The sequence below is a fragment of the Chiloscyllium punctatum genome, chromosome 49, assembly GCF_047496795.1.
Source record: "Chiloscyllium punctatum isolate Juve2018m chromosome 49, sChiPun1.3, whole genome shotgun sequence".
In the NCBI taxonomy this organism is placed as follows: Eukaryota; Metazoa; Chordata; class Chondrichthyes; order Orectolobiformes; family Hemiscylliidae; genus Chiloscyllium; species Chiloscyllium punctatum.
In genome coordinates, this window is record NC_092787.1 from 17538162 (window position 1) to 17561506 (window position 23345).

The following is a 23345-nucleotide window of genomic DNA, read 5'->3' on the forward strand; positions in this document are numbered from 1 at the left end:
TGCTCAAAATAAATTCTGCATCACCAACACTGCAAGAAATAGTTTGTGGTTTTCAACTCTTCTGGACCATATCATTGTTAACTTTGTGTAAACTTAGATTGTGGGAGAGCCAGAAGCTTCAGCTATTTGGAGAATCAGTGATCAAATTGCTGTTGTAACCTGACATTTTCATCAAAGCATCGTTTTTAGAGCAATTGCATTCAACACCTACAATGGACGTTAATTGTCATCTCTTAATTCCCATAATATTTACCTTTTACTCAGTATGCTCATTCAAGAGCATATTCAGTTTATGACAATGAGTTTGGGATATAGTTAGATTTAAAGCTGTGCCAGTGCTTATTTTGAATGTTGCATTCATCATTCTTAAAGCTAGTTACGTGGACTTTTAATTCACTATGGCTTCAATGTCATCATTCAATAACATGAATTCTAACCTAAAATTTATACTTTAATAATACCTAATGATAATGGTTTAAAAATTGAGCTTGAAGTAATTTGCCTTTCCAAACCTGGCCTCCTCCTAAGATAATGCTTTCATAATTACCTGCACACCTTTGGTTGATGAATGCCATGTCTGGACAGGGTTTGGGGTGGGTGTAAATAAGAGAAAACAATTTCTGTTTGCTGAATATAGCATCTTTAATTGTGTGAAACACCTTTTAGGTGCTTCATAAAAACAATGATATTAAACAAAATTTGGCACTGAGAGACTGGAGGAGAGGTTGGTTTGTAAGGGTATCTTGAAGGGGATAGAGGATTGAGAAAGGTGGAAAAGTTCAGGCCCTAGGCAGCTGCAGGCTCTGCTATCAATGCTGGAATGATGAAAATTGGAAATAAACATAACATATGACCATCTTGAGCCGTAGGGATAGAGCTGTGGAAGCTTGCGATGATAGAGGACTCTACGATCCAGTACGCACATTTTCAGATCAAGGAATTACTGTGCTTTTGAGTCAGTGTAGATTAACTAGCACAGGGTTAATGCGTGAACAGCACTTGTGCAAATTCGGATTCTGGCAACAGTTTTAGATGAGCTCAAATTTATGCATGGTTGAAAATGCGAGACTGACGAATGATGTCACTGTCTCACCATACAGTCTTTCAACTTGGAGTAGCAGCACTTAAATAACCAGAGATTGAAGACCAGTAAATTAATCAAAGATAAATAAACATGGGATTTTGGTTTCTGGATTATCCAGTCTAGTAGTGCTTCATTATGACTTTCCATTGTGTGAAACACTAGCCTCTTTGTGATGGAGGTTGTGTGTAAATAAGAAATCTTCAGATTTCTGTGGCATGAACTATGGTATTCATTTGATAATAGTTAATTTCTCTGGTTTGAAAAATGTTGATGTACATAAATTTAATGTTTTGTCCGCATAGTTAATTTTGCAAACTGTAATTTTTTGTTTATGCTAACAAATTGATTGATAAATTGTGATATGGTAGATGAATGCACAGTTAATCAGGGCCAAAGTTTTCAAAATATTTTGTTATTTTGGGGTCCCATAGTTACTCAAATCAATGTACATGCATTTCTTAAATTGTAGACAAAATAATTGGGCCTCCAGATGCATATTATTGTAATATTATTCATGTAACGTGGAAACAATAACAGCACATTCTCTGCCAACAAAACAATATAAAAACAGTAGACTAGGGTCATGTAGTTACGCACTTTACAGATTTCAGTACCTGTCTCCTGGCTGCCTAAAGATCAGTTATGCTGTTTTAGGTACTTAAATGTATTGAATTGCTGGTTCCTAATCATAGAATTCCTAGAGTGAGGAAGCGGACCATTCAGCCCATAACGTCTACACTGATCCTCTGAAGAGTATCCCAGGTGAATCCACGTTCTACCCTCCTATCCCTGTAATCCTGCATTTCCTAGAGCTAATCCACTGAGCCAACACATCCCTTGACACTCTGGGTAATTTATCAGAGCCAATCTACCTAACCTACACATCTTTGGACTGTGGAAGGAAACTGGAGCACCCAGAGGAAACCCATGCAGACAAAGGAAAAAAGTGCAAACTCCACACAGGCAATTGTCCAAAAGTGGAATTGAACCCAGGTCCCTGGCACTATAAGCTAACCACTGAGCCATCTTGCCACCTCAAGCATTGATTTTTCACTTTCAAGTCCCTGCAGGGCTTCACCGCGCTCTCCCCCCGCCCACCACAGTCTCTTCAGTATACCTCCCTATACCTTGGTACTGTATCTCACTTCCCTTCTTTAAGATATTCCTCTTTGACCAAGCCTTTAATCATCTGTTATGACACAGGGATAGCAAGCCAAACCAAATCAGCCTCGCTATCACTAGATTCGTAACAAATTGAAATAATTAGTGACCCTCAAAATGGCTTAGTTGTTCCTAACCAGACTTTACAAATAATAGACCTTAGACACCAAGTTTAAAACTTAATAATAAATTGCTAATTTTTATTCAATAATTTAACTTTAGTGCTGCACACATGAACAATAAGGCAATCTAATTATGTATGATCTAACCTCAATCATCTTTGAATGTAAGCCCCCACTCTGTGACAGATACAGTTAAGGGATGCATTAAAATAGTAAAGAAAATAATAGTAATTTGCCAGTTTAACTATTTCAACAATGAATACCAACCCTTCATGAAATCCTTTAACAATGGATTGTATTATAGGCACATAGGGCTGTATATCTTGCTTGAATTCCAAAGTTACCAGTCAATCCAAACAGCTTATACAAACCTCTGGAGATTTTTACTTCTCTCAGACCATGGTTATAGAGTCATATAGATGTACAGCATGAACACAGACCCTTCGGTCCAACCTGTCCATGCCAACCAGATATCCCAACCCAATCTAGTCCCACCTGCCAGCACCCGACCCATATCCCTCCAAACCCTTCCCAATCGTATACCCATCCAAATGCCTCTTAAATGTTCCAATTGTACCAGCTTTCACCACTTCCTCTGGCAGCTCATTCCATACACGTACCCCTCTGCGTGAAAAAGTTGACCCTTAGGTCTCTTTTATATCTTTCCCCTCTAGTTCTGGTTCCCAGGGAAAAGACTGCCTATTTACCCTATCCATGCCCCTCATAATTTTGTAAACCTCTATAAGGTCACCCCTCAGCCTCTGATGCTCCAGGGAAAACAGCCTCAGCTTGTTCAGCCTCTCCCTATAGCTCAAATCCTCCAACCCTGGCAACATCCTTGTAAATCTTTTCTGAACCCTTTCAAGTTTCACAACATCTTTCCAATAGGAAGGAGACCGCAATATCCCAACAGTGGCCTAACCAATGTCCTGTACAGCCACAACATGACCTCCCAACTCTTGTACTCAATCCTCTGACCAATAAAACATATCAAATGTCTTCTTCACTATCCTATCTACCTGCGACTCCACTTGCAAGGAGCTATGAACCTGCACTGTAAGGTCTCTTTGTTCAGTAACACTCCCTAGGACCTTACCGTTAAGTCTACAAGTCCTGCTAAGATTTGCTTTCCCAAAATGCAGCACCTCGCATTTATCTGAATTAAACTCCATCTGCCACTTCTCAGTCCATTGGCCCATCTAGTCCAGATCCTGTTGTAATGTGAGGTAACCCTCTTCACTGTCCACTACAACTCCAATTTTGGGGTCATCTGCAAGCTTACTAACTGTACCTCTTATGCTCACATCCAAATCATTTATGTAAATGAGAAAAAGCAGAGGGCCCAGCACCGATCCTTGTGGCACTCCACTGGTCACAGCCTTCAGTCTGAAAAACAACTCTCCACTTCCACCCTCTGTCTTCTACCTTTGAGCCAGTTCTGTATCCAAATGGCTAGTTCTCCCTGTATTCCATGAGATCTAACCTTGCTAATCTGTCTCCCATGGGAAACCTTATCGAATGCCTTACTGAAGTCCATATCAGATCACATCTACTGCTCTGCTGTTTTTCTTTTCTGAAAACCTTTTGAACAAGTTGATAACTGGAGAATAACTAAAGAAAGCCACACCAAAAAAAAGTCTAAGTCTGACGGTTTTTAAAGCAAATCTGTCCAAAAGTCCAGTCAGCACTAATTCGATCTATTTTTTTCAAAGTTCTCTATGCTTGGCTGGCCAGTTTTCTTGATTGACCAATTGAACATTTCGGGCATAAGCCCTTCATCATTAATCTGCCTGATGAAGGGCTTTTGCCCGAAACGTCGATTCTCATGCTCCTTGGATGCTACCTGAGCTGCTGTGCTTTTCCAGCACCACACTCACAACTCTGATCTCCAGCATCTGCGATCCTCACTTTCTCCTGAACAATTGAACAACCAACCAGCTATCAGTTCCTGAACATCATTTCATCTCTGCACCAACAGTGTTCTTAGAGCCTTCTTAGAGCAGTAATTAACCTGCATTATCTTTCAAGGCCAATTCCCAACAACACATGTCAATCTTCTGTTCACTTTTTGATGAAAGCAAGTTGCTGTTCAAAGTTTCAAACCACATGAGAAAAGTAAAAGAAAATAGTGATGGTCTTGACACGCCTGCCCTGATGGCTTCATTACTTTGGTGCTATGCTGTTTTTATAATGCTTTTCAAAAGCACATTGAACAGTTTCATTTCTTTAGTGGTGTGTTATAAATGTAATTTGCTGTTGTTTCCATATTTGTAGTAATAAAAACAGATAAGTGAGATGCCTGTAGATTTGCCAACTTGTAAACGCAAAATGCTGATAATATCTTGGTTTGTGATTATGTTCAGTGAAGACTCTGTTTCAGAACTAATCTGTTGCTTTCAATATACCAGTATCAATAATTATTTGCAATAACAATTTTGTTGAATTAACAACTATATCTTTCTGCTTTTTAAAAGCTAAAAGTTGTGGGAAAGAGTTATCCTACTTAGAACACAATGTCAATCTAGGATTTATAAAATGTGTGATTTGGGCGAATTAGCTGGTTGATTTCCCTCTTTTTGCATATCCTGTGGTCTGTGGAACATTGCCATCTGCTTCCTTCCATTGGTCTTCGCTTGACCCAATATGATCTGGAGACTAACTGGCTATATTGACGCCAACTACAATAATTGTCGCTGCCTTCGAAAACAGGGGAAGAATTTAAAGGAGTGTAAATAGGTTTATGACTGTTAGAACTTTCATTGCTAAGTTCAACTGTAAAACTGACATTGTTGCAATAGTGTGTGATCTCGTTAAATCTGAACGCCTGTACCTCTTCTGTAGGTGCTTGGTTTCTAAGTTTGAAAGTCATCTCAATTGTTTTCATGAAAAAAACTTAGACTAATCAGCATTTTAGAGTTTTGTCTGAATGCTGCAGCATTCTTGAATAGTAATTGCTGTCTTGAACTAACTATGATTAATTTACAAAATATTATGGTTTCCACACTGAAACTGAGCCAGTTTTCCACACAGCATTTTACTTTGTTTCAAACTATGATTTGAGCAAATAAGTGTCTAAATTTGCTGCAATTGGATGGGGCCAATGGGACTTGGTGTTTACAGTATCTTTGATCACACTGGAGAAAGAAACGTCATAAGAAAGACTTGATAAATGATGCTAGAGGAGAGAATTTTCTTGAAAAGAAATTGCTTTTTAAGTTAATTGCTTCATTGATTTTTATATTTGACATGTGAACCTCTCCTTTTTCTCTTCTCAGTTCAAGTCGGTTTTTAGGTCCTATTCGCAGGACTTTGTTCCTCACCATCACACCTCTGCATCTCCTTCTCTCTGCACTATCACCTCCCACTTTCCAGCTGTACACCAATCGAGGAGCTCTGATCTAACTTTACCGGGCTCGACTGGCATATTGAAAGCTGCGGAACTGCTGGAATGCTCTCATGACAATGCAAAGCCTGTTCCTGTCTGCCTCCCTCCTGAATCTGCTTTTCCCACTTCTCTCCAAACTTCCTCGGTGAGAACTACTTATAAATGCTTCAGTGCTTTACAGTCCTGCATTCTTATTAAAATATCCCTTAAACTGTGATGGATTTGGTTGATGTCTTAGTATTTATTACTCCCCTTGCATCATTCAAGCTTGCTTCCTTTAGTCTTCAGTTGCTTGATTTTTTTTTTAAGTGGAATGTTTGCAAGGTCTCCTTAGCATTCAAAAGCAAACTGTTTACTAGTAAGGAGTTCAATTTGATTTGAATTGTATTAAGACCGTTTTCACAGAAAGGAGTGTGAAAACAGTTGAAGAATCACATACGGTAAAGCATAATGGACACATTCTGTATACTTGATACCATAATTAACAGAACTCCAATCATTACATATCACTCTTTAGTATACAAACTATGCTTGGCTTATAAACTTTTAAATTTGTTCAGTTATGCTAGAGGCCCACACTTAGTAGGCACTACAGAAGGACCCAAATATTGAATGACTTGCCTAATAATATTTGAGGGAAGGATTGATAACTAATGAAGATGCAATTATTTAAATATGAGCAAGGAACTAGAAGCATCAATTGGAATGAAGGCTGATGTAGCGTTAACAGCAATGTGGTTTCAGCCGTTTGTAAAGTTGAGAGTTTAATTGTTCTGGCTACAACATTCTCAAATTTGCAGGATATGGTCAAAGTTTATGTTGGGGATCTAAGTTGAGACTCAAATTTCCATTTGTAAAGATTATTCAAACCGAGAAATTATATTGAATTTTGCTGATCACCACATTTTAGTCTAGACATACTATGAGGGAGAAACTTAATTAATTTGCTGTCTTTCAGAGTTAGAAATGTACCTTTCTTTATTGGTTTCGCTCATGCCCCACGCACACAGTCAAATATTTACTGCACATAAGGAGGTTCATGGTCTCCTTGTTAGCTCTTTGTGAGCACAGTCCAACTGGTCGCATATTTCTGCCCTTTCCCTGTAACCCTGAAATCTTGTTCACTTCATGATTATCCAAGTCCATTTTGAAAGCTTGTACTCTCTTTCTCCCGGCCCCCTTATACTCAGCAAATCCATTTCGGATCCTAATCTCTAGTTTGTGAAAATGCTTTTCCTCATGTTATCATTTTTTTTTTTGCAAATTGTCTTAAATCTGTTTCTCGTGTCTTTTCATTAATGGGAACATTCTGTTTAGAGATTTCATGACTTTGAACAGATTTGATAGAAGTATTCAACTTTCTCTGAGGAAATGGAAAATAATTTCACCTGTCCGTCCTTGTATTTGAAGTTCCTTATTTCATTCTTATTAAGCTTTACTATATTCTCCCTAAACTGTATCCACTGTACTCCTTGGATGCTGCCTGAACTGCTGTGCTCTTCCAGCACCACTAATCCAGAATCTGGTTTCCAGCATCTGCAGTCATCGTTTTTACCTACTCTACTGTACTCCAGACAAGGCTAAGCCAGAGTTTTACCTTTTGTTTTCATTAACCTATTTTTCTAATTAACCTGTTCAGAGATGTTGTTAGACACCTCTGAAACAGGTGGGACTTGAAGCTGGGCCTCCTGGTCCAGGGCTTGGAACACCACCACTGCACCATAAGAAGGCTGTCTGTTTTTAATCAACTTGTTCAGATGTATAATAACACACCTCTAAAGCAAGTGGGGTTTGAACCCAGGCCTTCCAGTTCAGAGGTAGGGTCAATGCCACAGCACCATAAGAAACCCATATCCACAAACCAGAGTTTTATAAATATTCTTCATAATATAATCCTCATGTTCTCCTCCTTCATAATATCATTGATTCTAAATTGACCTCTAAAGTCGCAAGCAAGCTGTTCAATTATATCAAATAATTAATGAGCATGACAATTAATGTTACATCCTGAGGACTAATTTAAATGCAGGAGATGATTTGAAAAACAAAGATCTAGCAGTGCAATTCAATGTGGAAAAATGTAAATGTTGATATAATCAAAGAAAGTAAAGATTTGTACATTTGCACAGCTGTTGATTGGACCACAGCTGTAGTTTGGTGTGTAGATCTGGCATCTCATGAATTCTCATGTCCATTCAATGTAACTTTGAAAGATCTACTTCTATGATGCAATTATAAAGATTCAAATTTGTGGTTTTTCTCAGTTATATAGTGAAAGTTACGGGAGCTTACTGAGGAAATTTTCGAGGATGTGTAATCAACAATTGCTTCATGCTTAGGTCTTAGGTAACACACACACAAGCTTGAGAATATGAGTAGAACAACGAAGGATGCAGTTAGATTTTTATTTTCACGGCCATTGCAGTAAAGCATTTAATAGCTATCATAACAAAACAGAAGTAAATTGGGTTTTTAAAAAAAGGAGTGATGCAAGGAACTAGGATTTAAATGGATAGCTTGAGTTAAAAATGTATCAGCAGCATGGACCTGATGGAAAGTATAACCTGCTGCAGTACTGTAATTTCTGTGAGTCTATGACTCACTGGGCCGATGTTTGTCCCATTGGTTCGAGCTGATTTTAAGTTGAGGCCTGTGAGGTATATTCTGTCCTCAAGTCTGTTTATTTTAATTTCCATTGCCATTTTTTGAGAAATTTAAAAGTCATGCTGATCTGAACTTGGTTTGTAAATGGTATTAGAAACCCTATCTTTTTTGTGCTTATTTGTTGTGAACTCTTAAATATAATGTTTTTGTCTTGGGCCAAACAGTGAAGCTGATGGTTAAAGCTTTTTATCCCCAAGAAAAATGCAAAATGTTTAACAATTATTAAACTCTTTGGATAGTTATCCACTAATGATTGAATTGTTTGTGCTTAAATTGAATTTGAATTAAATGATGTAAATAACACACTGGAAATTTAGGTTTAAAAAGTTGATTCAGATTAGTTATCAGATCATTTTGAATTGAGAGGAGTAAACTGGGTGTTAATGTCAAACTTCCATTAAATCAGAGCTTATTGCCGGTTGTTTCTGGGATGTAATTTGATGCAAGGTTTGTAGTTCAGGTTGAGGTTTAGGGTGTAGGTTTGCTCGCTGAGCTGTAAGTTTGTTAGTTTTTGTTTGTGTGTGTTGGTGGTTTTTTGTGCTACTAGGATTCAGAGGTGTTTTAGTAGTCTGGCTGTCATTTCTGAGACTTCTTTGATGTATGGTAAGGTGGTTAGGATTTCTGGCTGTGTTTGGTCTGCTTGTCATGGTTTGTTCCTGAGGAATCTGCGGACTGTATATTTTTTAGTATCCGTTCTTCTTGAATATGTTGTATAGGTGGTTCTCTGTTTTCCGAAGTTCGTCTGTGCTGCAGTGTGTGGTGGCTCGTTGAAAGTGTGTTCTGATACAGCTTTGTTTGCGTGTGTTGGGATGGTTGCTGGTGTAGTTAAGTACTTGGTCAGTGTTTGTCGGTTTTCTGTAGTTTATAGTTCTCCATTGTCCTTTCTTTCAACTGTGACGTCCAGGAATGAGAGTTTGTTTTCGGTTTCTTCCTCCTTGGTGAACTTTATCCCTGTGAGGGTGCTGTTGATGATGTTGGTAGGGCTGTTTGTTATAGTCTTTGCATTACTGCTTCTGCTATGCATCCTGATAGTGGAGATCCCATGAGTGTGCCGTTGGTTTGTTTGTAGATTGTGGTTGAAGGTGAAGTGGGTGGTGAGGCACAGGTCCACTAGCTTCATGATGTTTTCATTGGTAATGTGATCGATGGTGGTTGGGGTGTGTGTGTGATGGTCTCTTCTAAAAGTGTGGTAAGTGTTTCCTTTGCCAGGTCAATGTTGATGGAGGTGAACAGTGCTGTTACATCGAATGAGATCATTGTTTCGTCTTCCTCTATTTTGGTGTTTTTGATTTTTAGGAATTCCTGGGTGGAGTGGATGGAGTACTGTGACTCTTCTACTAGGTATTTCAGTCTTGCATGTAGTTCTTTGGCCAGTCTGTTGGTGTTCCAGGTAGTGAGACTATAGGTCTGAGGCGGAGGGGGGGGGTGCTCCCACCAACTCTCAAACAAAAACTAACAAACTTAAAAGACCCAGTACAACCCATGGACAAGACCAGCGTTATCTACAAAATTCCATACAAGGACTGCCACAAACACTACATAGGACAAATAGGAAGAAAGTTAGCCATCAGGATACGCTAACACCAGCTAGCCACAGAAAGACACGGCCCCCTCTCCCCCATAGCCCTACACACGGATGTAAACAAAACACCATTTCGACTGGGACAACACATCCATCCTGGGCCAGGTTAAGCAAAGACATACCAGAGAATTCCTAGAGGCCTGGCCCTCCAACAACACCATAAACAAACACACAGATCTAGATACCATCTATCAACCCCTCAGAAAATGAACAGGAAATGACATCACCACAAACCCCAGGAACCCCATCCAGGACTAACCTATAAATAGAAAGCAGGAGACAACAACTTCGCTTCACTTGGAGGTCACCATTGATGATGCTACCTAGCCAGGTAATGAAATGTCTGGATACCAAACCTACAGCTCAGTGAGCAACCTACACCCTAAATATAATTTGATGTTGGTGATAAGGCATCAAGGTTTCTCAGTAGTGACATAACTGCTGCTCAATTGACTTTACGTATTTAGAGCCTGTAATGTAGAATGTACGTGTGCAGTGCTCTTATTGCATTTTTAATGCAAGGGGAAAGAGATGATAATGCGTGGATTTATTTCTTGCATTGAAATTTTCCAAACATCGAGGTTGCTGGGTAAAGATGCTCATGGCTTTCCCAGTTTGAGCTGTACAGTGGTGTGGTACAAGCCCAGGTAGTTCAAATTTACTACTAAGCTCTGCAGTGTTTGAAACAGTATAGTTTAGTTATTTAAAGTGCATGGGGCATTATATGATTAAACAACTTGGAAGCAACTATTTTCTGGAATAATTGCTAAGCAGTGATTCTCGATGAATGATTTTTTATGACTCAGTCAGTTGGCTGTGTTTTTGATGCACCTTTTGCCAGTGGTAATATGTAAGTAGATATGGTGAGCAGTTTGTTGCACAGAGATGTTCTTTGAAGGAAAGTTCAACAAATGTGCTAGAAAACTAGTGGATAGGTAAATAATTCAGGAATTAGAACTAAACAAAGGAAATAGTTGATCTGCGGGTTTAAAACCAGAGTATCCTTGACCTTTCTTTTGAAAGGGACTGACAAAATAAAAACTGTTTCACAGTTGTCAGGACCAGTTGAGCTCTTAAATCCAATCTCAAATTAATTAACACGTTGTCTAATTGTTTAGCTTGCAAATCGGTAAATTTATGGAATTCCAGTCAAATGAAATTTTTTTGTTTCTAAAAATGTTTTTGGATTTTATTTTATTGGGAAGATGTCTTTTTATTTAGTTTTTTTTTGCTTGGTTCAACCAAATTAATTGTTTTCATTTAGTCAAAATCAGGGCTATATAGCACACAGGATTCGTAAGAGGAAAGGAATTGCAGGCATGTTGAATCTCGTCATTAATTTCCAAGCATGATCAGGCTGAGTTAATAGCAAGCGATTGCAATTCACGTTTTTCCCGATGTTCTGTCAAGCTGATTCTTTGTAATTTTGATGGATCAGTTGAACCTGAAAACTGGGAATCCTAATTATTTCTTTGTCTAGGTGCATTTTCTTGAAATGTAAATGTTTGCCCTTGCCTTTGTTTCACATCTGAGTTACACACGACTGGCTGTTAACACATCCAAGCATTGCTGATCTGTAATTCTGTGGAAACAATTCCATTAATTTGCCTGAAGCACTGCCTGTTTTAGAAGACCTCTATAAATAGGTTTGCTTCAAATGTGCAATCCTAACACCACTCCGAGCTGATCCATGTTGTGGGGAAATATCTTGCATTATGACTCATTACAAACACTGTGTTCATTTGTTATACGTTTTGTTGAGTTGATGTTCATACTACCAATCATTCTATTTACGTTAATATCTACTTTGATTTTCAAGAGCACATTTACTTTCCACAAGTTTTGTATTCTTATATACAGCATCTGTTAGCAAAATTATCATTTTTGCAAGTCAGAGGCCAACTAGAGAAACAACAAAAAGGTAGATAGTTGATTATGAATAAGCCCATGGAATGATAACAATCATGGTATGAATGTTCTGTTTCAAAATGGAGTGCTCACATACTGACTGAGATATGTGTGAAGCAATAACTTCTTTTTAAATGTTGAATTATCAACTTTTTTTTGGCCAAAGGCATTATCTTAACTACTTCAGCAAGTCGCAGTTAGGCTGTCCTGTAGCCCAGGTTCACCGCTGCTCAGATTACCATTTAATTCACTGAGTTCATGATTGATATAGATGCTTTGCATTTTACTGCATGTGATATTTACCTACTAAATATAAGTAATATTTCTTTTGCTCCTATTGAAAAACTTTAAGAGCAATGCTGTGAAATTTGAAGACTGAATTGCAAATGGTTTGTTAATAAACTTGTTTAAAATAGTTTGTGAAAAGGCATTATTAAGACTTGTTAAAATTCTCAACTGGTTTTTGGATACTGTTTTGATGAGAAGTGTATCACAGAGCAGTTGAACTATGTTTTATAAAACGCAGCCTGTTAAGCCAGGTATTTAGTATCTGAGAACCCCCTCAATTTGTTGTTTTTCTGGGGAGTGTAGTGTAGAAAGAATGAGAGATAAAAGACAAAAAAGTAGGCTGACATTTTGTGGGGACCATTCATCAGAAGTCTAATTGCAGGCACATAAGGGTGAATCCAGTCTTCATGGTATTGTAGAGATGCTCCTCTTGTTGAATATCAGCAACTGCAAGATAGAATGAGAGAAGAATCACTTTACTAATGTATTTCAGTTATAAATTTATGGACTGGTGAAAAAGTGAAGGTCCTTACTTGGGCCATCTTGCTGTCCCAAGTGAAATAAGCCGCACATCAGTGGAGGCATGATAAACATGTGGGTGATTAGAAAAATAAATTGTGTAGCAGAGCGTCTTATATACCCTTGGAAATGATTGGAATTGGGTACATCGTGGAAGTTTACACTGAAGGTTCAAGTCTGAGTCACTGAATTTATCTGTGTTGATTATGATCTTAAATTTGGAAACCATTGTGCATGGAAACAGGAGCGTGTATCTTGAGACCTTATGGTCTTGTCTCCTGTAGAGCGAGAGCAATAGTGATGATGCTGGTGAGGGTGAATACGTGAATCTGTATTCGTCCAACCACACCAATGGAGACCTCTCTCACCCAGAAGCAGTAAGTAGCTTCACAAGCATGTTGCATAATTGCTGCTTGGCTGTAGAGGAAAGCATGCTAGGAATGGTCTTTTATTGTGCTTCTCATATCATTGTGCTGTGCCACTCATCAGTAAAAATTAACACCCCAACCAGTGACCCATTCTTCTTTTTGATTTTCCCCTTCTTAACTGGTATCTCATGAAAAATTTGAGACAAAAAAACCAAGCAGGTGCAGATGCTGGAAATCAGAAACAAAAGCAGAAATTGCTGGGAAAAACCCAGCAGTTCTGGCAGTATCTGCGAAGAGAAAGCAAAGTTAATGTTTTCGGTTCAGTGATCCTCCTTCAGAACCTGAAGGATCCCTGAACCCAAAACATTTACTCTGCTTTCTCTCTACAGATGATGTCAGAACTGCTGAGTTTTTCCAGCAATTGCTGCTTTTGTCACATGAAAAATTTGTCTGGTATCTCCAGTGCAGTTGGAAAGTTTAGTTGTCACCCATGGTCAAGAAGATACGCTTTATTCCCGGATTACTTTTAGTTTAAGTTATAATTGACGATATCTATAAACTAACAGTTGGCATTTGAAGCAAACATGGGCCAACTTCTAATTGATATGTAACATTTTAAAAACAGATCAGTGTAGTACCCTTTAAGATCGCCTGCATGTGTGATTCACTGCTCCATTCTGCAATAGTCTGCAACCTGAAAGCATTACTAAAAAAATGCAGCACTGCACAACACTTCAATGAAATATCATAGATAAGATCACACCGCATCATCTAACCTTTAATTTCTGGTCCAAAAAAAATTTCAATGGGCTCACATCAACCATGATGACATAACATGTAGACTCTCATTATTACATCTAACATTTGAATTTGAGGTGCATACAGGAGAAGAGTGACCATGTTCTATTTATTTGTTCTCCTGCCATGCAGTGGTCCAATTAAGCTGAGAAGCAAATAGACGATTTCTACATTCCTACCCAATATTTCTAAAAGCAAGTCATCAATCTTGTTGCACGACTTACAACATTTACAGCAAGGAATAAAGCATATTCACTGCAAGGAACAATAAAACAATACCATCTTGTGTAACTGACTTGCTTTGCCTGCACACAATACAGACTTGATTCATGGTATTCCAGTCATGGATCAAACATATAGTCAATACGTCTCTGGTTGTTGGTATTGATGGTATAGCTGCTTATAGATAATGAACCTTTAATATGCCACTTAATGCTACATACATAACTGCTTGCATGGAGAATGGCTATGATCATTGGACTGCTTTCTGTCATGGCCACAATTATGAAAATGGATTTGATTGGCTTTCTTCTCCAGCTTTTTTGCATGAGAATATATTGAAATGTAGGGTTCTCAGTAATAGTAAGTGTGTAGCTTATTAGTTGCACCAAATGAATAACCCGTGACAGAAATTTTTCTTGTGTACATGCAACTATAGGCACTAATTGTTCAATTATGCCTATCATTGATTCTTTTGTATTGTGCACTACTTTAATCTTAAATGATGTTGCATAATACTTGTACACATTGAAGGCAAAGCACATATCCATTTAATTTGGTGTGATAATTGATTGGGTTGAACTGGGTCTGTTCTAACTCTGAATGCTCTATGGCAAACTAATCAATTTTTTGATTCCTTCTTATAATGGAAATATAATATGCCTTAATTGATGAAGCTGCTTACTAGGGGATAAAATACCCACTTTGTATTTTGAAGGAACAGCACTGATCTCTGTTTGGAGAATTTGCCAGTAATTTGGTAATGCTAGGTATAAAATTTGCTGTCCTGAAAATTGTGTATATTATCCTCTATGTTACTGATTTGCCTATTTGACGGTTATTTTGTGATGTTTGGTAATTAGAGGCTATTCCACTAACTTTACAAAGCTAGTTTGGGTACTAAAATCTATTGCCACTCGAACTATGTTCTTATGTTGACTAATATTTACCAAAAATGATTTTCTGCATATTTCTGATATAGTTTGAATTACAGAGCTATGGAACAGTCTTCATTTAACAAATTTCTGCAGAGTTCACCATGTTACCTACTTATTGATAATCCCATTTGTTGCAGGGAACCTTGACATCAACTATAAGATGTTGAGAAGTTCACATTATTAGTTTTCTTACTCAGATTGGAGACAGTTCTATGATTCTGTATGTTTCTCAGGTTTGCAATATTTGGTATTGGATATTAGCAGAACGTCATTTTTGTATATTGTACAGTAGTCAACTGATAATAAAAGTTCATATTTCTTGTGAAGGAGAAATCTAGTGTTAGATAGTTATCGACCATGTTTATTCTTTTTTTCTGGCTATTCAGGAAATACCGATGTGTGCCGATGCTGTAAGTGATACCATCTTTAACATTTGGCTTAGATTACTGTAGTACAGATATACCCAGCAATTTCTAATAATTTTTTTGGACAGTATAATCATCAATAGACAATGCTTGGAAATGGCAGTACTTGTGTTGTAGCATTGAAAACATTTGAAACAATTGCTGCTTGATTGTTAGCTAAGTGGTTTGCAATTTTCTTTAACATAGTTTGTTTCTCCCCACCTCAGGATTCTGTAGGGTCTCTGAGTGAACAAGAGATTCTTCATCATAACTGTCCAAAATCAGCTAATGAAAACGAAAACCAAAATCAAGACAGAGATGACAGGTGAGCAAAAACCTATATCCCTATTTCAAACTGTAGAAACTGCAGAGAGCCCATTCAACCTGTCGTGTCTGCTCCAATTGAGCAAACTGGCTCTCCATTCTAATCGCACAGACCAGCATCTGATCTATAGTCTTGCAGCTTACAGACACTTCAGGTGCAGATCCATATTTGTTTCAGATGAGCTGAGGGTTTCACCTTAACCACAAATTGAACAGTGGATTCCAGACACCCGCCACTCTGGATGAAGAGTTTACATTTCTCATGTCTCTTCTAATCCTTCTACCAATTAACTTAAATCTGTACTCCTAGTAATTGTCTTCTCTTCTAGGAGAAACACTCCAACTAAGTGACCTCTCAGCCTTCTCTGTTCTAAAGGAAATGACTATATCCAATCCCAACATTCCTTAAACCTGTATTAAACAGAGCATTCCATATTCCTCCTCCTTTTAATGCCTTCATTACCTGTCATGTCACATTCAGGAACCTGTGAACATGCATGCCAAGGTGTCTCGCTTGCTCTCCTCTTACACGCTCCCATTTATCATATATTCCCTTGCTTATTTTGCTCTTGCCTCATGCATAACCTCGCCCTTCTCTGAGTTGAATTCCATTGCCACTTTTCTACCCACTCCAGCCAAATCATTGATATCTTCCTGCAGTCGACAGATATCTTCTTTACAATCAGTTACCTGGCCAGGACTTCTTTCCAATCATGCATCCCACACTTAAGTCTAAATCATCAATATGTATCACCAGCAACAATGGATCCAAAACTGATAGCTGTGTAACGCTATTGGAAACCACTTTCCATTCATAAAATTATCCCTCAATCATTTCCCTTTTATATTCTGTCACTGAGTCAAGTTTGGATCCAACTCATTACATTCCCATGTATCCCATGAGCTTTTATTTTTCTTATCAATCTGCCATGTGGTATGTCATTTAAATATCTTAGTAAAATCCATATTGAATCCCCTTGGTTACCCTCATCCATCCTCCTCCTTATTTACTATCAAAATTTAATTAAGTTAGCAGAGGTACATCCTTCCCTTAATAAAGCTAGTCTAGATAACTCTGATTTAGGCCATGCCCCCCCCAAGTAACAGTTGATCCTAGCTCTAAATATTGATTCCTATAATTTGCCTGTAATGAGGTCAGACTGGTATAATTAATTGATCTATCTCTTGCACCTTTTTTTGGATAATAGTACAATGTTGCAAACCACCAATCCTCTAATATCTTGCCCGGACCTAGTGAGGATTGAAAAGTTATCAAAAAATAACTTTGAACTAAATTCATTCTGAGTTATAATACTCACGTTTGATTATCTGCTGTCACTTGTGTGTACAAAAAATTTTGGTCCTAATACTGTAATAGGCATTTTTGACATGAAGGAGTTTTGTTGAATTTTTATGAATAAAAGATGTTTGCATTCTTTTGGTGATTTGCTCACAGAAAAGTCCATTGGAATCTGCCTTCTAATTCTAAAACTACTAAATTTTGCTATTTACTTCACATTGTAAGTAGTACATTTCAAGATGTTAGCTTCATGCTAGTTTAAAATTCAGTGTGAAGTGAAGTTGATTTCATGTTGACATGTATATTTACATGTATGAAACAAAAACAAGCATGAAAAAGAGATGGTGAGATATATAGAGCGCTTTGGAAAGTAGGGCTTAAACAGCTGAAAGCTCTATGCAGGCTTTGGAAGCCACAGTTATAATAACATTGGGCCAGATGGTAGGCAGATAGGTGGCAAATGAAAGTGCAATATGGAGAAGTGTGAGGTCATACATTTTGCTAGCAAGAACATTAAGAGACAGTTTAGACATGAACAGTATTATTCTAAAGGGTGGGCAGGAATAAAGACACCTGTGTATATCTGTACAAGCCATTAAAACTGTCAGGCCAAGCGATGAGAGCAGTTAGTAAAGCATACAGTTTCCTAGGTAGGAGCAAATTGCTGCTGATGCTGGAATCTGTACTGAAAGCAAAAAAAAACTAGAAATCTGTGGGTCAGCCAGCACCCATAGAGAGAAAGCAAGCTTCCATGGAGTCTGGATGACTCTTCAGCAGAGCTACACTCTGAACAGTCATCTCGACTCAACGTTAGCTTGCTCTCTCTCCATGGATGTGGCCTGACCTGCTGTGATTTCCAGCCTTTTTTACTTTAGGGCAATTTCTTTAGTTTTTTATTAATACATGCATAGAGTGCAAGAGCAAGGAGGTTATGCTGAACTTGAATAAGACATTAATTAGATCTCAGCTGGAATATTGTGTACACAATAATTCGCATTCTTTTTGAATTACAGTCAGTGTGGAAAGCATCGATGAGAATGGTTCTTTATGAGGGGGGGTTTCAGTTATGAGGATAGATGCTCAAAGTTGAGACTATTTGTTTTCCTTGGAGTGGAGAAAACTAAGATAAGATTTGACTAAAGTTTTTTAAATCAGGAGGGTCTGGATAAAGTACACTGAGAAGCTATTCCCACTTGTAAAAGAATAGAGACCTGAAAGGATTCAAATTTAAAGTTATTTGCAAAAGAAGGAAATGAAGTGTGAGGAAAAAGACTTTTGACCTGGAGTGCATTGACTGGAAGTATGGTAGAAGCAGGTTCAACCAAAGTATTCAGGATAGCAACAATGTTCAGAGGTGTGAGGGGGAAAAAAAAAGCAGTATGGTGCTCATTTTAGAGAGTTGATGCACATTTGTTGGGCTAAATGGCCTTCTGCACTGTACCAATTCTGAGAATCTGTGAAGGAAGCCTTCGAGAAATATAATGAAGATAGATCTCAGCAAAAACAAATGAAGATTATAGTGTGATTGTCTGCTAGGATTGCTGCAGAATGGATATGGAGAGACAAATGTGTCTGTTGGAGGAGTGTGCATCAGTGACTTTGATCACACTTGTCTGAATGCTGTTGCTGGGATTGAATGAGATAGAAGAGACTGAGCTAGAAGAGACTGAAATTGGGAGCACTGGGAGAGTTAGGGGCTGAGGGCTGTCTGTTCAAGGAGCTAGGGGGAACAGCCAGTAGATGAGTGGTACATTTTGAGAAGGGAATCCAGTGGAATAAAACTGAATAGAAAACTATGAATTGAAACAATGGTAGTTGTATGACATTTAGGATTTAATTTTTAAAAACGGCAATGAAACCATACTATTTCCTCACTCCCCTTTGTTGCAATTGAAAATGTAGAAACCTAGAGCTTTGTTTACAGTCTACTTGTGCATTGCTTGAGAAGGTACTCGACTGACTTGTTTTCACCCACCAATTACAAACGCTAACTCAATACAACTAATTGAGAATGACTTATTAGTTGAAAAATATCAGAAGTTCAAAGTTTTATATTTGTATTGTCTTCTTTCTAGACGAGGAGAAACTCCAAATTCACCAGATTTGGATCAAAGTGATGTAGCAGATGAATTATCACTCATTGATCACGAAGAGATTGTTGCTAGGTTAACGCTAAAACAGGAGGTAATGTATCCTTTAGCACAAAATGTGTTTACACTGAAGCACTGGTGCTGGACTAATTTGTTGATTTTTCATTCCTTTAATACTAGTTCCCAACAGAGCAATATTTATCTGCAACAGAGCTGATCTCTCATTTCCTGTAAGATAACAATGCTAACATCTGTTGCTGTGTTAATACATGTGTTGTCATAAAACAATAAACTTTTGAAATTATCAAAAATATTTTTTCACAGTTGCCTATAGCACTGTAGCATTGAGTTTCAATAAGCAATAATCGTGCCTTGGTTAAACTTCGTCAGCTATAATACTACACTCTGTACAGCTCTCTAGCATTTGAAACAGCTACTGTAATTCTTTACATGATGTGTGATAAGTAGGTTTTTAAAGGACACTCGACTAAAGTTTGCCACCTAACCATTATAACTCCAGGAGCTGATATTTAGTTAAAGTTTAAAGGTAAAGGATTTGCTTATAATAAAATAACAAAATTTGTTTTTATAGTGCCTCTAACAAAGCAAAATGTTAGGAGGCAAAATCTGGCAGTATGCCACACTAGGAGTCATTAAGAACAGCAGTAGGTCATTCAGACCTCCGGCTAATCTGTAACCTAATTCCATTTTGTTTCCAGTCCCTTTAATGCCATTAGTAACAAAAATCTAATCAGTTTTGAGATTTAACATTATGCATTATAACAGGTTAGGCATACCTTTATGAAGGAACCAGAAATTGGTATGCAGGCTCCTTAACTAGTAAAATAACTGGATATTTGTCTGTTATGGAACAACTACTGCTGTTCCTTAGTATGGTTTGGATGCAAAGTCACAAGATTCTGTAGAAAGTTGGCTGCAAAGGGATCTCCAAGTTGACTTTGAATGCTCTCAAGTAGCCAATATATTAAGTTTCAGCATTTGGTGTCTTGATGGTTCCTGTTTTCTCTGCCATGGTTTCCTCTGAGTGTCTTATCCATCTTCCCTGGAGCTGTGCACATGCAGTGTAGTTCTGAACTATGACTGATTTGGCGAGAGCTGTACTTGGTTCAAACAGTACATACCACCGAAACAAAATAGGGTGGCACAGTGGTTATCACTACTGCCTCCCAGTAGTGCCAGGGACCTGATTGATTCCAGCCTTGGGCGATTGTGTGTGGAGTTTGCATGTTCTCCCAATGTTTGTGTGGGTTTCTGCCGGGTGCTCTGGTTTCCTCCCACAATCCAAAGATGTGTAGGCGAGGTGGATTAGACATCATAAATGTGAGGTTATGGGGATAGGGTGGGAGTGGTGAGTTTGGATGGGATGCTTGTCAGAGGGTTGGTGCAGACTCAAAGGGCCAAATGGCTTCTATCTGCACTATAGGGATTATATGAAAATTCCATTTTCTGTTTGATTATATATATATATAGTAACTTTGTACTTTGCCCAGTACACTGCAAACATATAGTAGCATCATACATAAATATAAGAGAAGAAATCAAAAATACAGTAGGGTTTTTAATTCACTCAAGATGTGGGCAAGGCCAGCTAGGAGATCCATCCCTAATTACATGGATGACCTATTAATGGTAATTAATTGTCAACCACATTGTTGTGGGTCTGAAGTTACATGTAAGTTAAGGATGGTGGTTTCCTTCCCTAATGGATGTTAGTAAACTGGATGGTTTTTTTCTGACAATTGACAGTGGTTTCATGGTCATCATTGAAGTCCTAATTCCAGATTTTTATTGAATTCAAATTTCACCATTTGCCATGGCAGGGTTTGGACTTGGATTCCCAGAACATTAAAAGTCTAGAGATTATATCACTAGACCATCACCTCCCCACTTCTAGACCCCCAACAAAATGTATACAAGTAAGTAATCCTGTAACCTAGGTGTCCAATTTTTCTCACTTTTTCTATTGAACAGCTGTCTCTGTGCAGCAGAGTAGTTTGCACCAGTGTTGTATCCATACATCTGAGCCAGTGAGTCTGGGTTCAAGTTCCACCTGCTTTAGCAGTGTTTAATAACCTCTCTGAACAGGTTGATTTCAAAATATCTGCAACACTGTTCTTTGGATGGGGACTGAATGTTTAATTAAATAGCTGAACATCCATTAGAATGTGTGAATTGCAGTCATTGAGAACATAGTAATCTGCCTTTTTTCTCTTGAAGGGTAGTAACTGACATGTTCATTTCCAACCTTTTCTCTTTACTCAAAACTTGAAAACAATGTACTCTGCTTGTTTTTGGATAATTTATAGTATGAGACTTGTTAGACCTCAGCTGGAGTATGGTGTGCAGTTGTGGATGCCACATTGTGGACAGAGTACAGAAGTGATTCAACACAATGGTTCCAGAAATGAGAAATTTCAGTTACAAGGATAGATCGAAGAAATTGTTGTCCCTGTTTTCCTTTGCAGACCAGAGGGACGAAAGGGATTTGAAACAGGATTTTCTAAGTCATGAGTAGGCTGGATAGAGTAGACTGGAAGAAAAAAAGTCTCACTGTGAACAGTTAGTGTATGAAATGTGCTGTCTGCAACTATGGTAGTGGTAGGTCCAATTGGGACATTAGATGATCATTCTGATAGAAATAGTGTGCAAGGTGTGGGAGGGGTATCAAGCAAGGGATTAGTACTAGTTCATCATGCTTGTTTGTAGAACTAGTGCAGCCATAATGGGCTGAATGGCCGCTTGCATCATAACAATTCTGAGAGGTTATGCCTGTCTTTATGTTCATTTCTGGGAAGTAAGAGCCACAACTCTATGCCCTCTCTGTGAAGGCTTAAATTAGGTCAGCTGAAGTCTGAACAGCTCATTGGTCATCTTAGTTTACTTAAAATATTGCATCTAGTATTGCTCTAGATTTACCCAGATATAGCTGATCCCAATCTACTTTGACCAGATCCTCCGTTTTTTAATAAAATTTACTGTCCCCATTTCCAAAACACTTTTTTTTTCTCAAGCTATCTTTTTCCTTTTCCATAACAAACTTAATGTATAGTGTTGTAGTCACAATCACAAAAATGCTATTCCACTGCCACCTCAACCACCAATCCACAAGATTAAGTTCGGCACTGCACCATCTCTTGAATGACCTTCTGTATTTTTATTTAAAAAGCTCTCCTGAATATGTTTTAAGAAATCTATTTCTCTGAACCCTTCACAAAATGACTACCTCAATTAATGGTGAAGAAGTTGAAATCCTCTAATAAATTACACAATTGTTTTCACACACCTCAATGAATTGTCTACATAGCTGTGCCTCTGCTGCCAGCTGACGTTTGTTTGTTTGGTGATCTATAACCCCAAGAGTATCTGCCACCTTTTTATACTTAAGCTGTACTCGTAAGGCCCTTCCAAGCCATCATCTTTCCTTATGACAGTAGCTGATATCTTTATTAATAGTGTGATACCACATCCTGTTTTACACTTTTCCACTATCCTGCCTGAAGATCCTAAACCCCAGAATGTTGAATAGTGAGCCACACGTCTGTGATTGCAATGATATTGTACTTGCACATTTTAACCCGTGTACTTAATTTACCTGACTTAATACTTGGAGAGTAAGATTAGGGCCAATCAAGGATAGTAGTGGGAAGTTGTGTGTGGTCAGAGGAGATAGGGAAAGCACAAAATGAACAATTTTCAACAGTATTCACTCTAGAAAATGACAATGTTGTCAGGAGATTACTGAGATACAGGCTACGAGACTAGGTGTGATTGAGGTTCACAAGGAAGAGGTATTAGAAATCCTACAGAGTGTGAAAATAGATACGTCCCCTGGGCCGGCTGGGATTTATCCTAGGATCCTCTGGGAAGCCAGGGTGGAGATTGCTGAGCCTTTGGCATTGATCTTTAAATCGTCATTATCTACAGGAATAGCACCAGAAGACTGGTGGATAGCAAATGTAGTTCCCCTGTTCAAGAAGGGGAGTAGAGGGATCTAAGATGGCGGCGATCTGAGAAGATCACACTGCAGAGCTTTGCATTGCAGCAGGAGCAGGACGGTCATTTAACCCACCCAACCCAGGTCATCAGGATTTCTTGGGGCATTGGAAAGATTGTAGAGCCCCAAGAAACATTTAAAAATTGACTTACCTGTATTTTCAGCTGTCCAGAAAT

The 23345-nt window shown here is 38.2% G+C and overlaps 1 protein-coding gene across 1 annotated transcript in view; it reads left to right on the forward strand.

Moving 5' to 3' along the window:
• The window catches only part of LOC140469263 (rap guanine nucleotide exchange factor 1-like), a 236966-nt gene that overhangs the window by 172323 nt on the left and 41298 nt on the right, over window positions 1-23345 (forward strand). The window contains exons 12-16 of the mRNA XM_072565605.1: window positions 5643-5897; window positions 12998-13090; window positions 15423-15446; window positions 15668-15765; window positions 19140-19248. Of these exons, the coding sequence (XP_072421706.1) occupies window positions 5643-5897; window positions 12998-13090; window positions 15423-15446; window positions 15668-15765; window positions 19140-19248 (579 nt within the window). The remainder of the gene's footprint in view (window positions 1-5642; window positions 5898-12997; window positions 13091-15422; window positions 15447-15667; window positions 15766-19139; window positions 19249-23345) is intronic.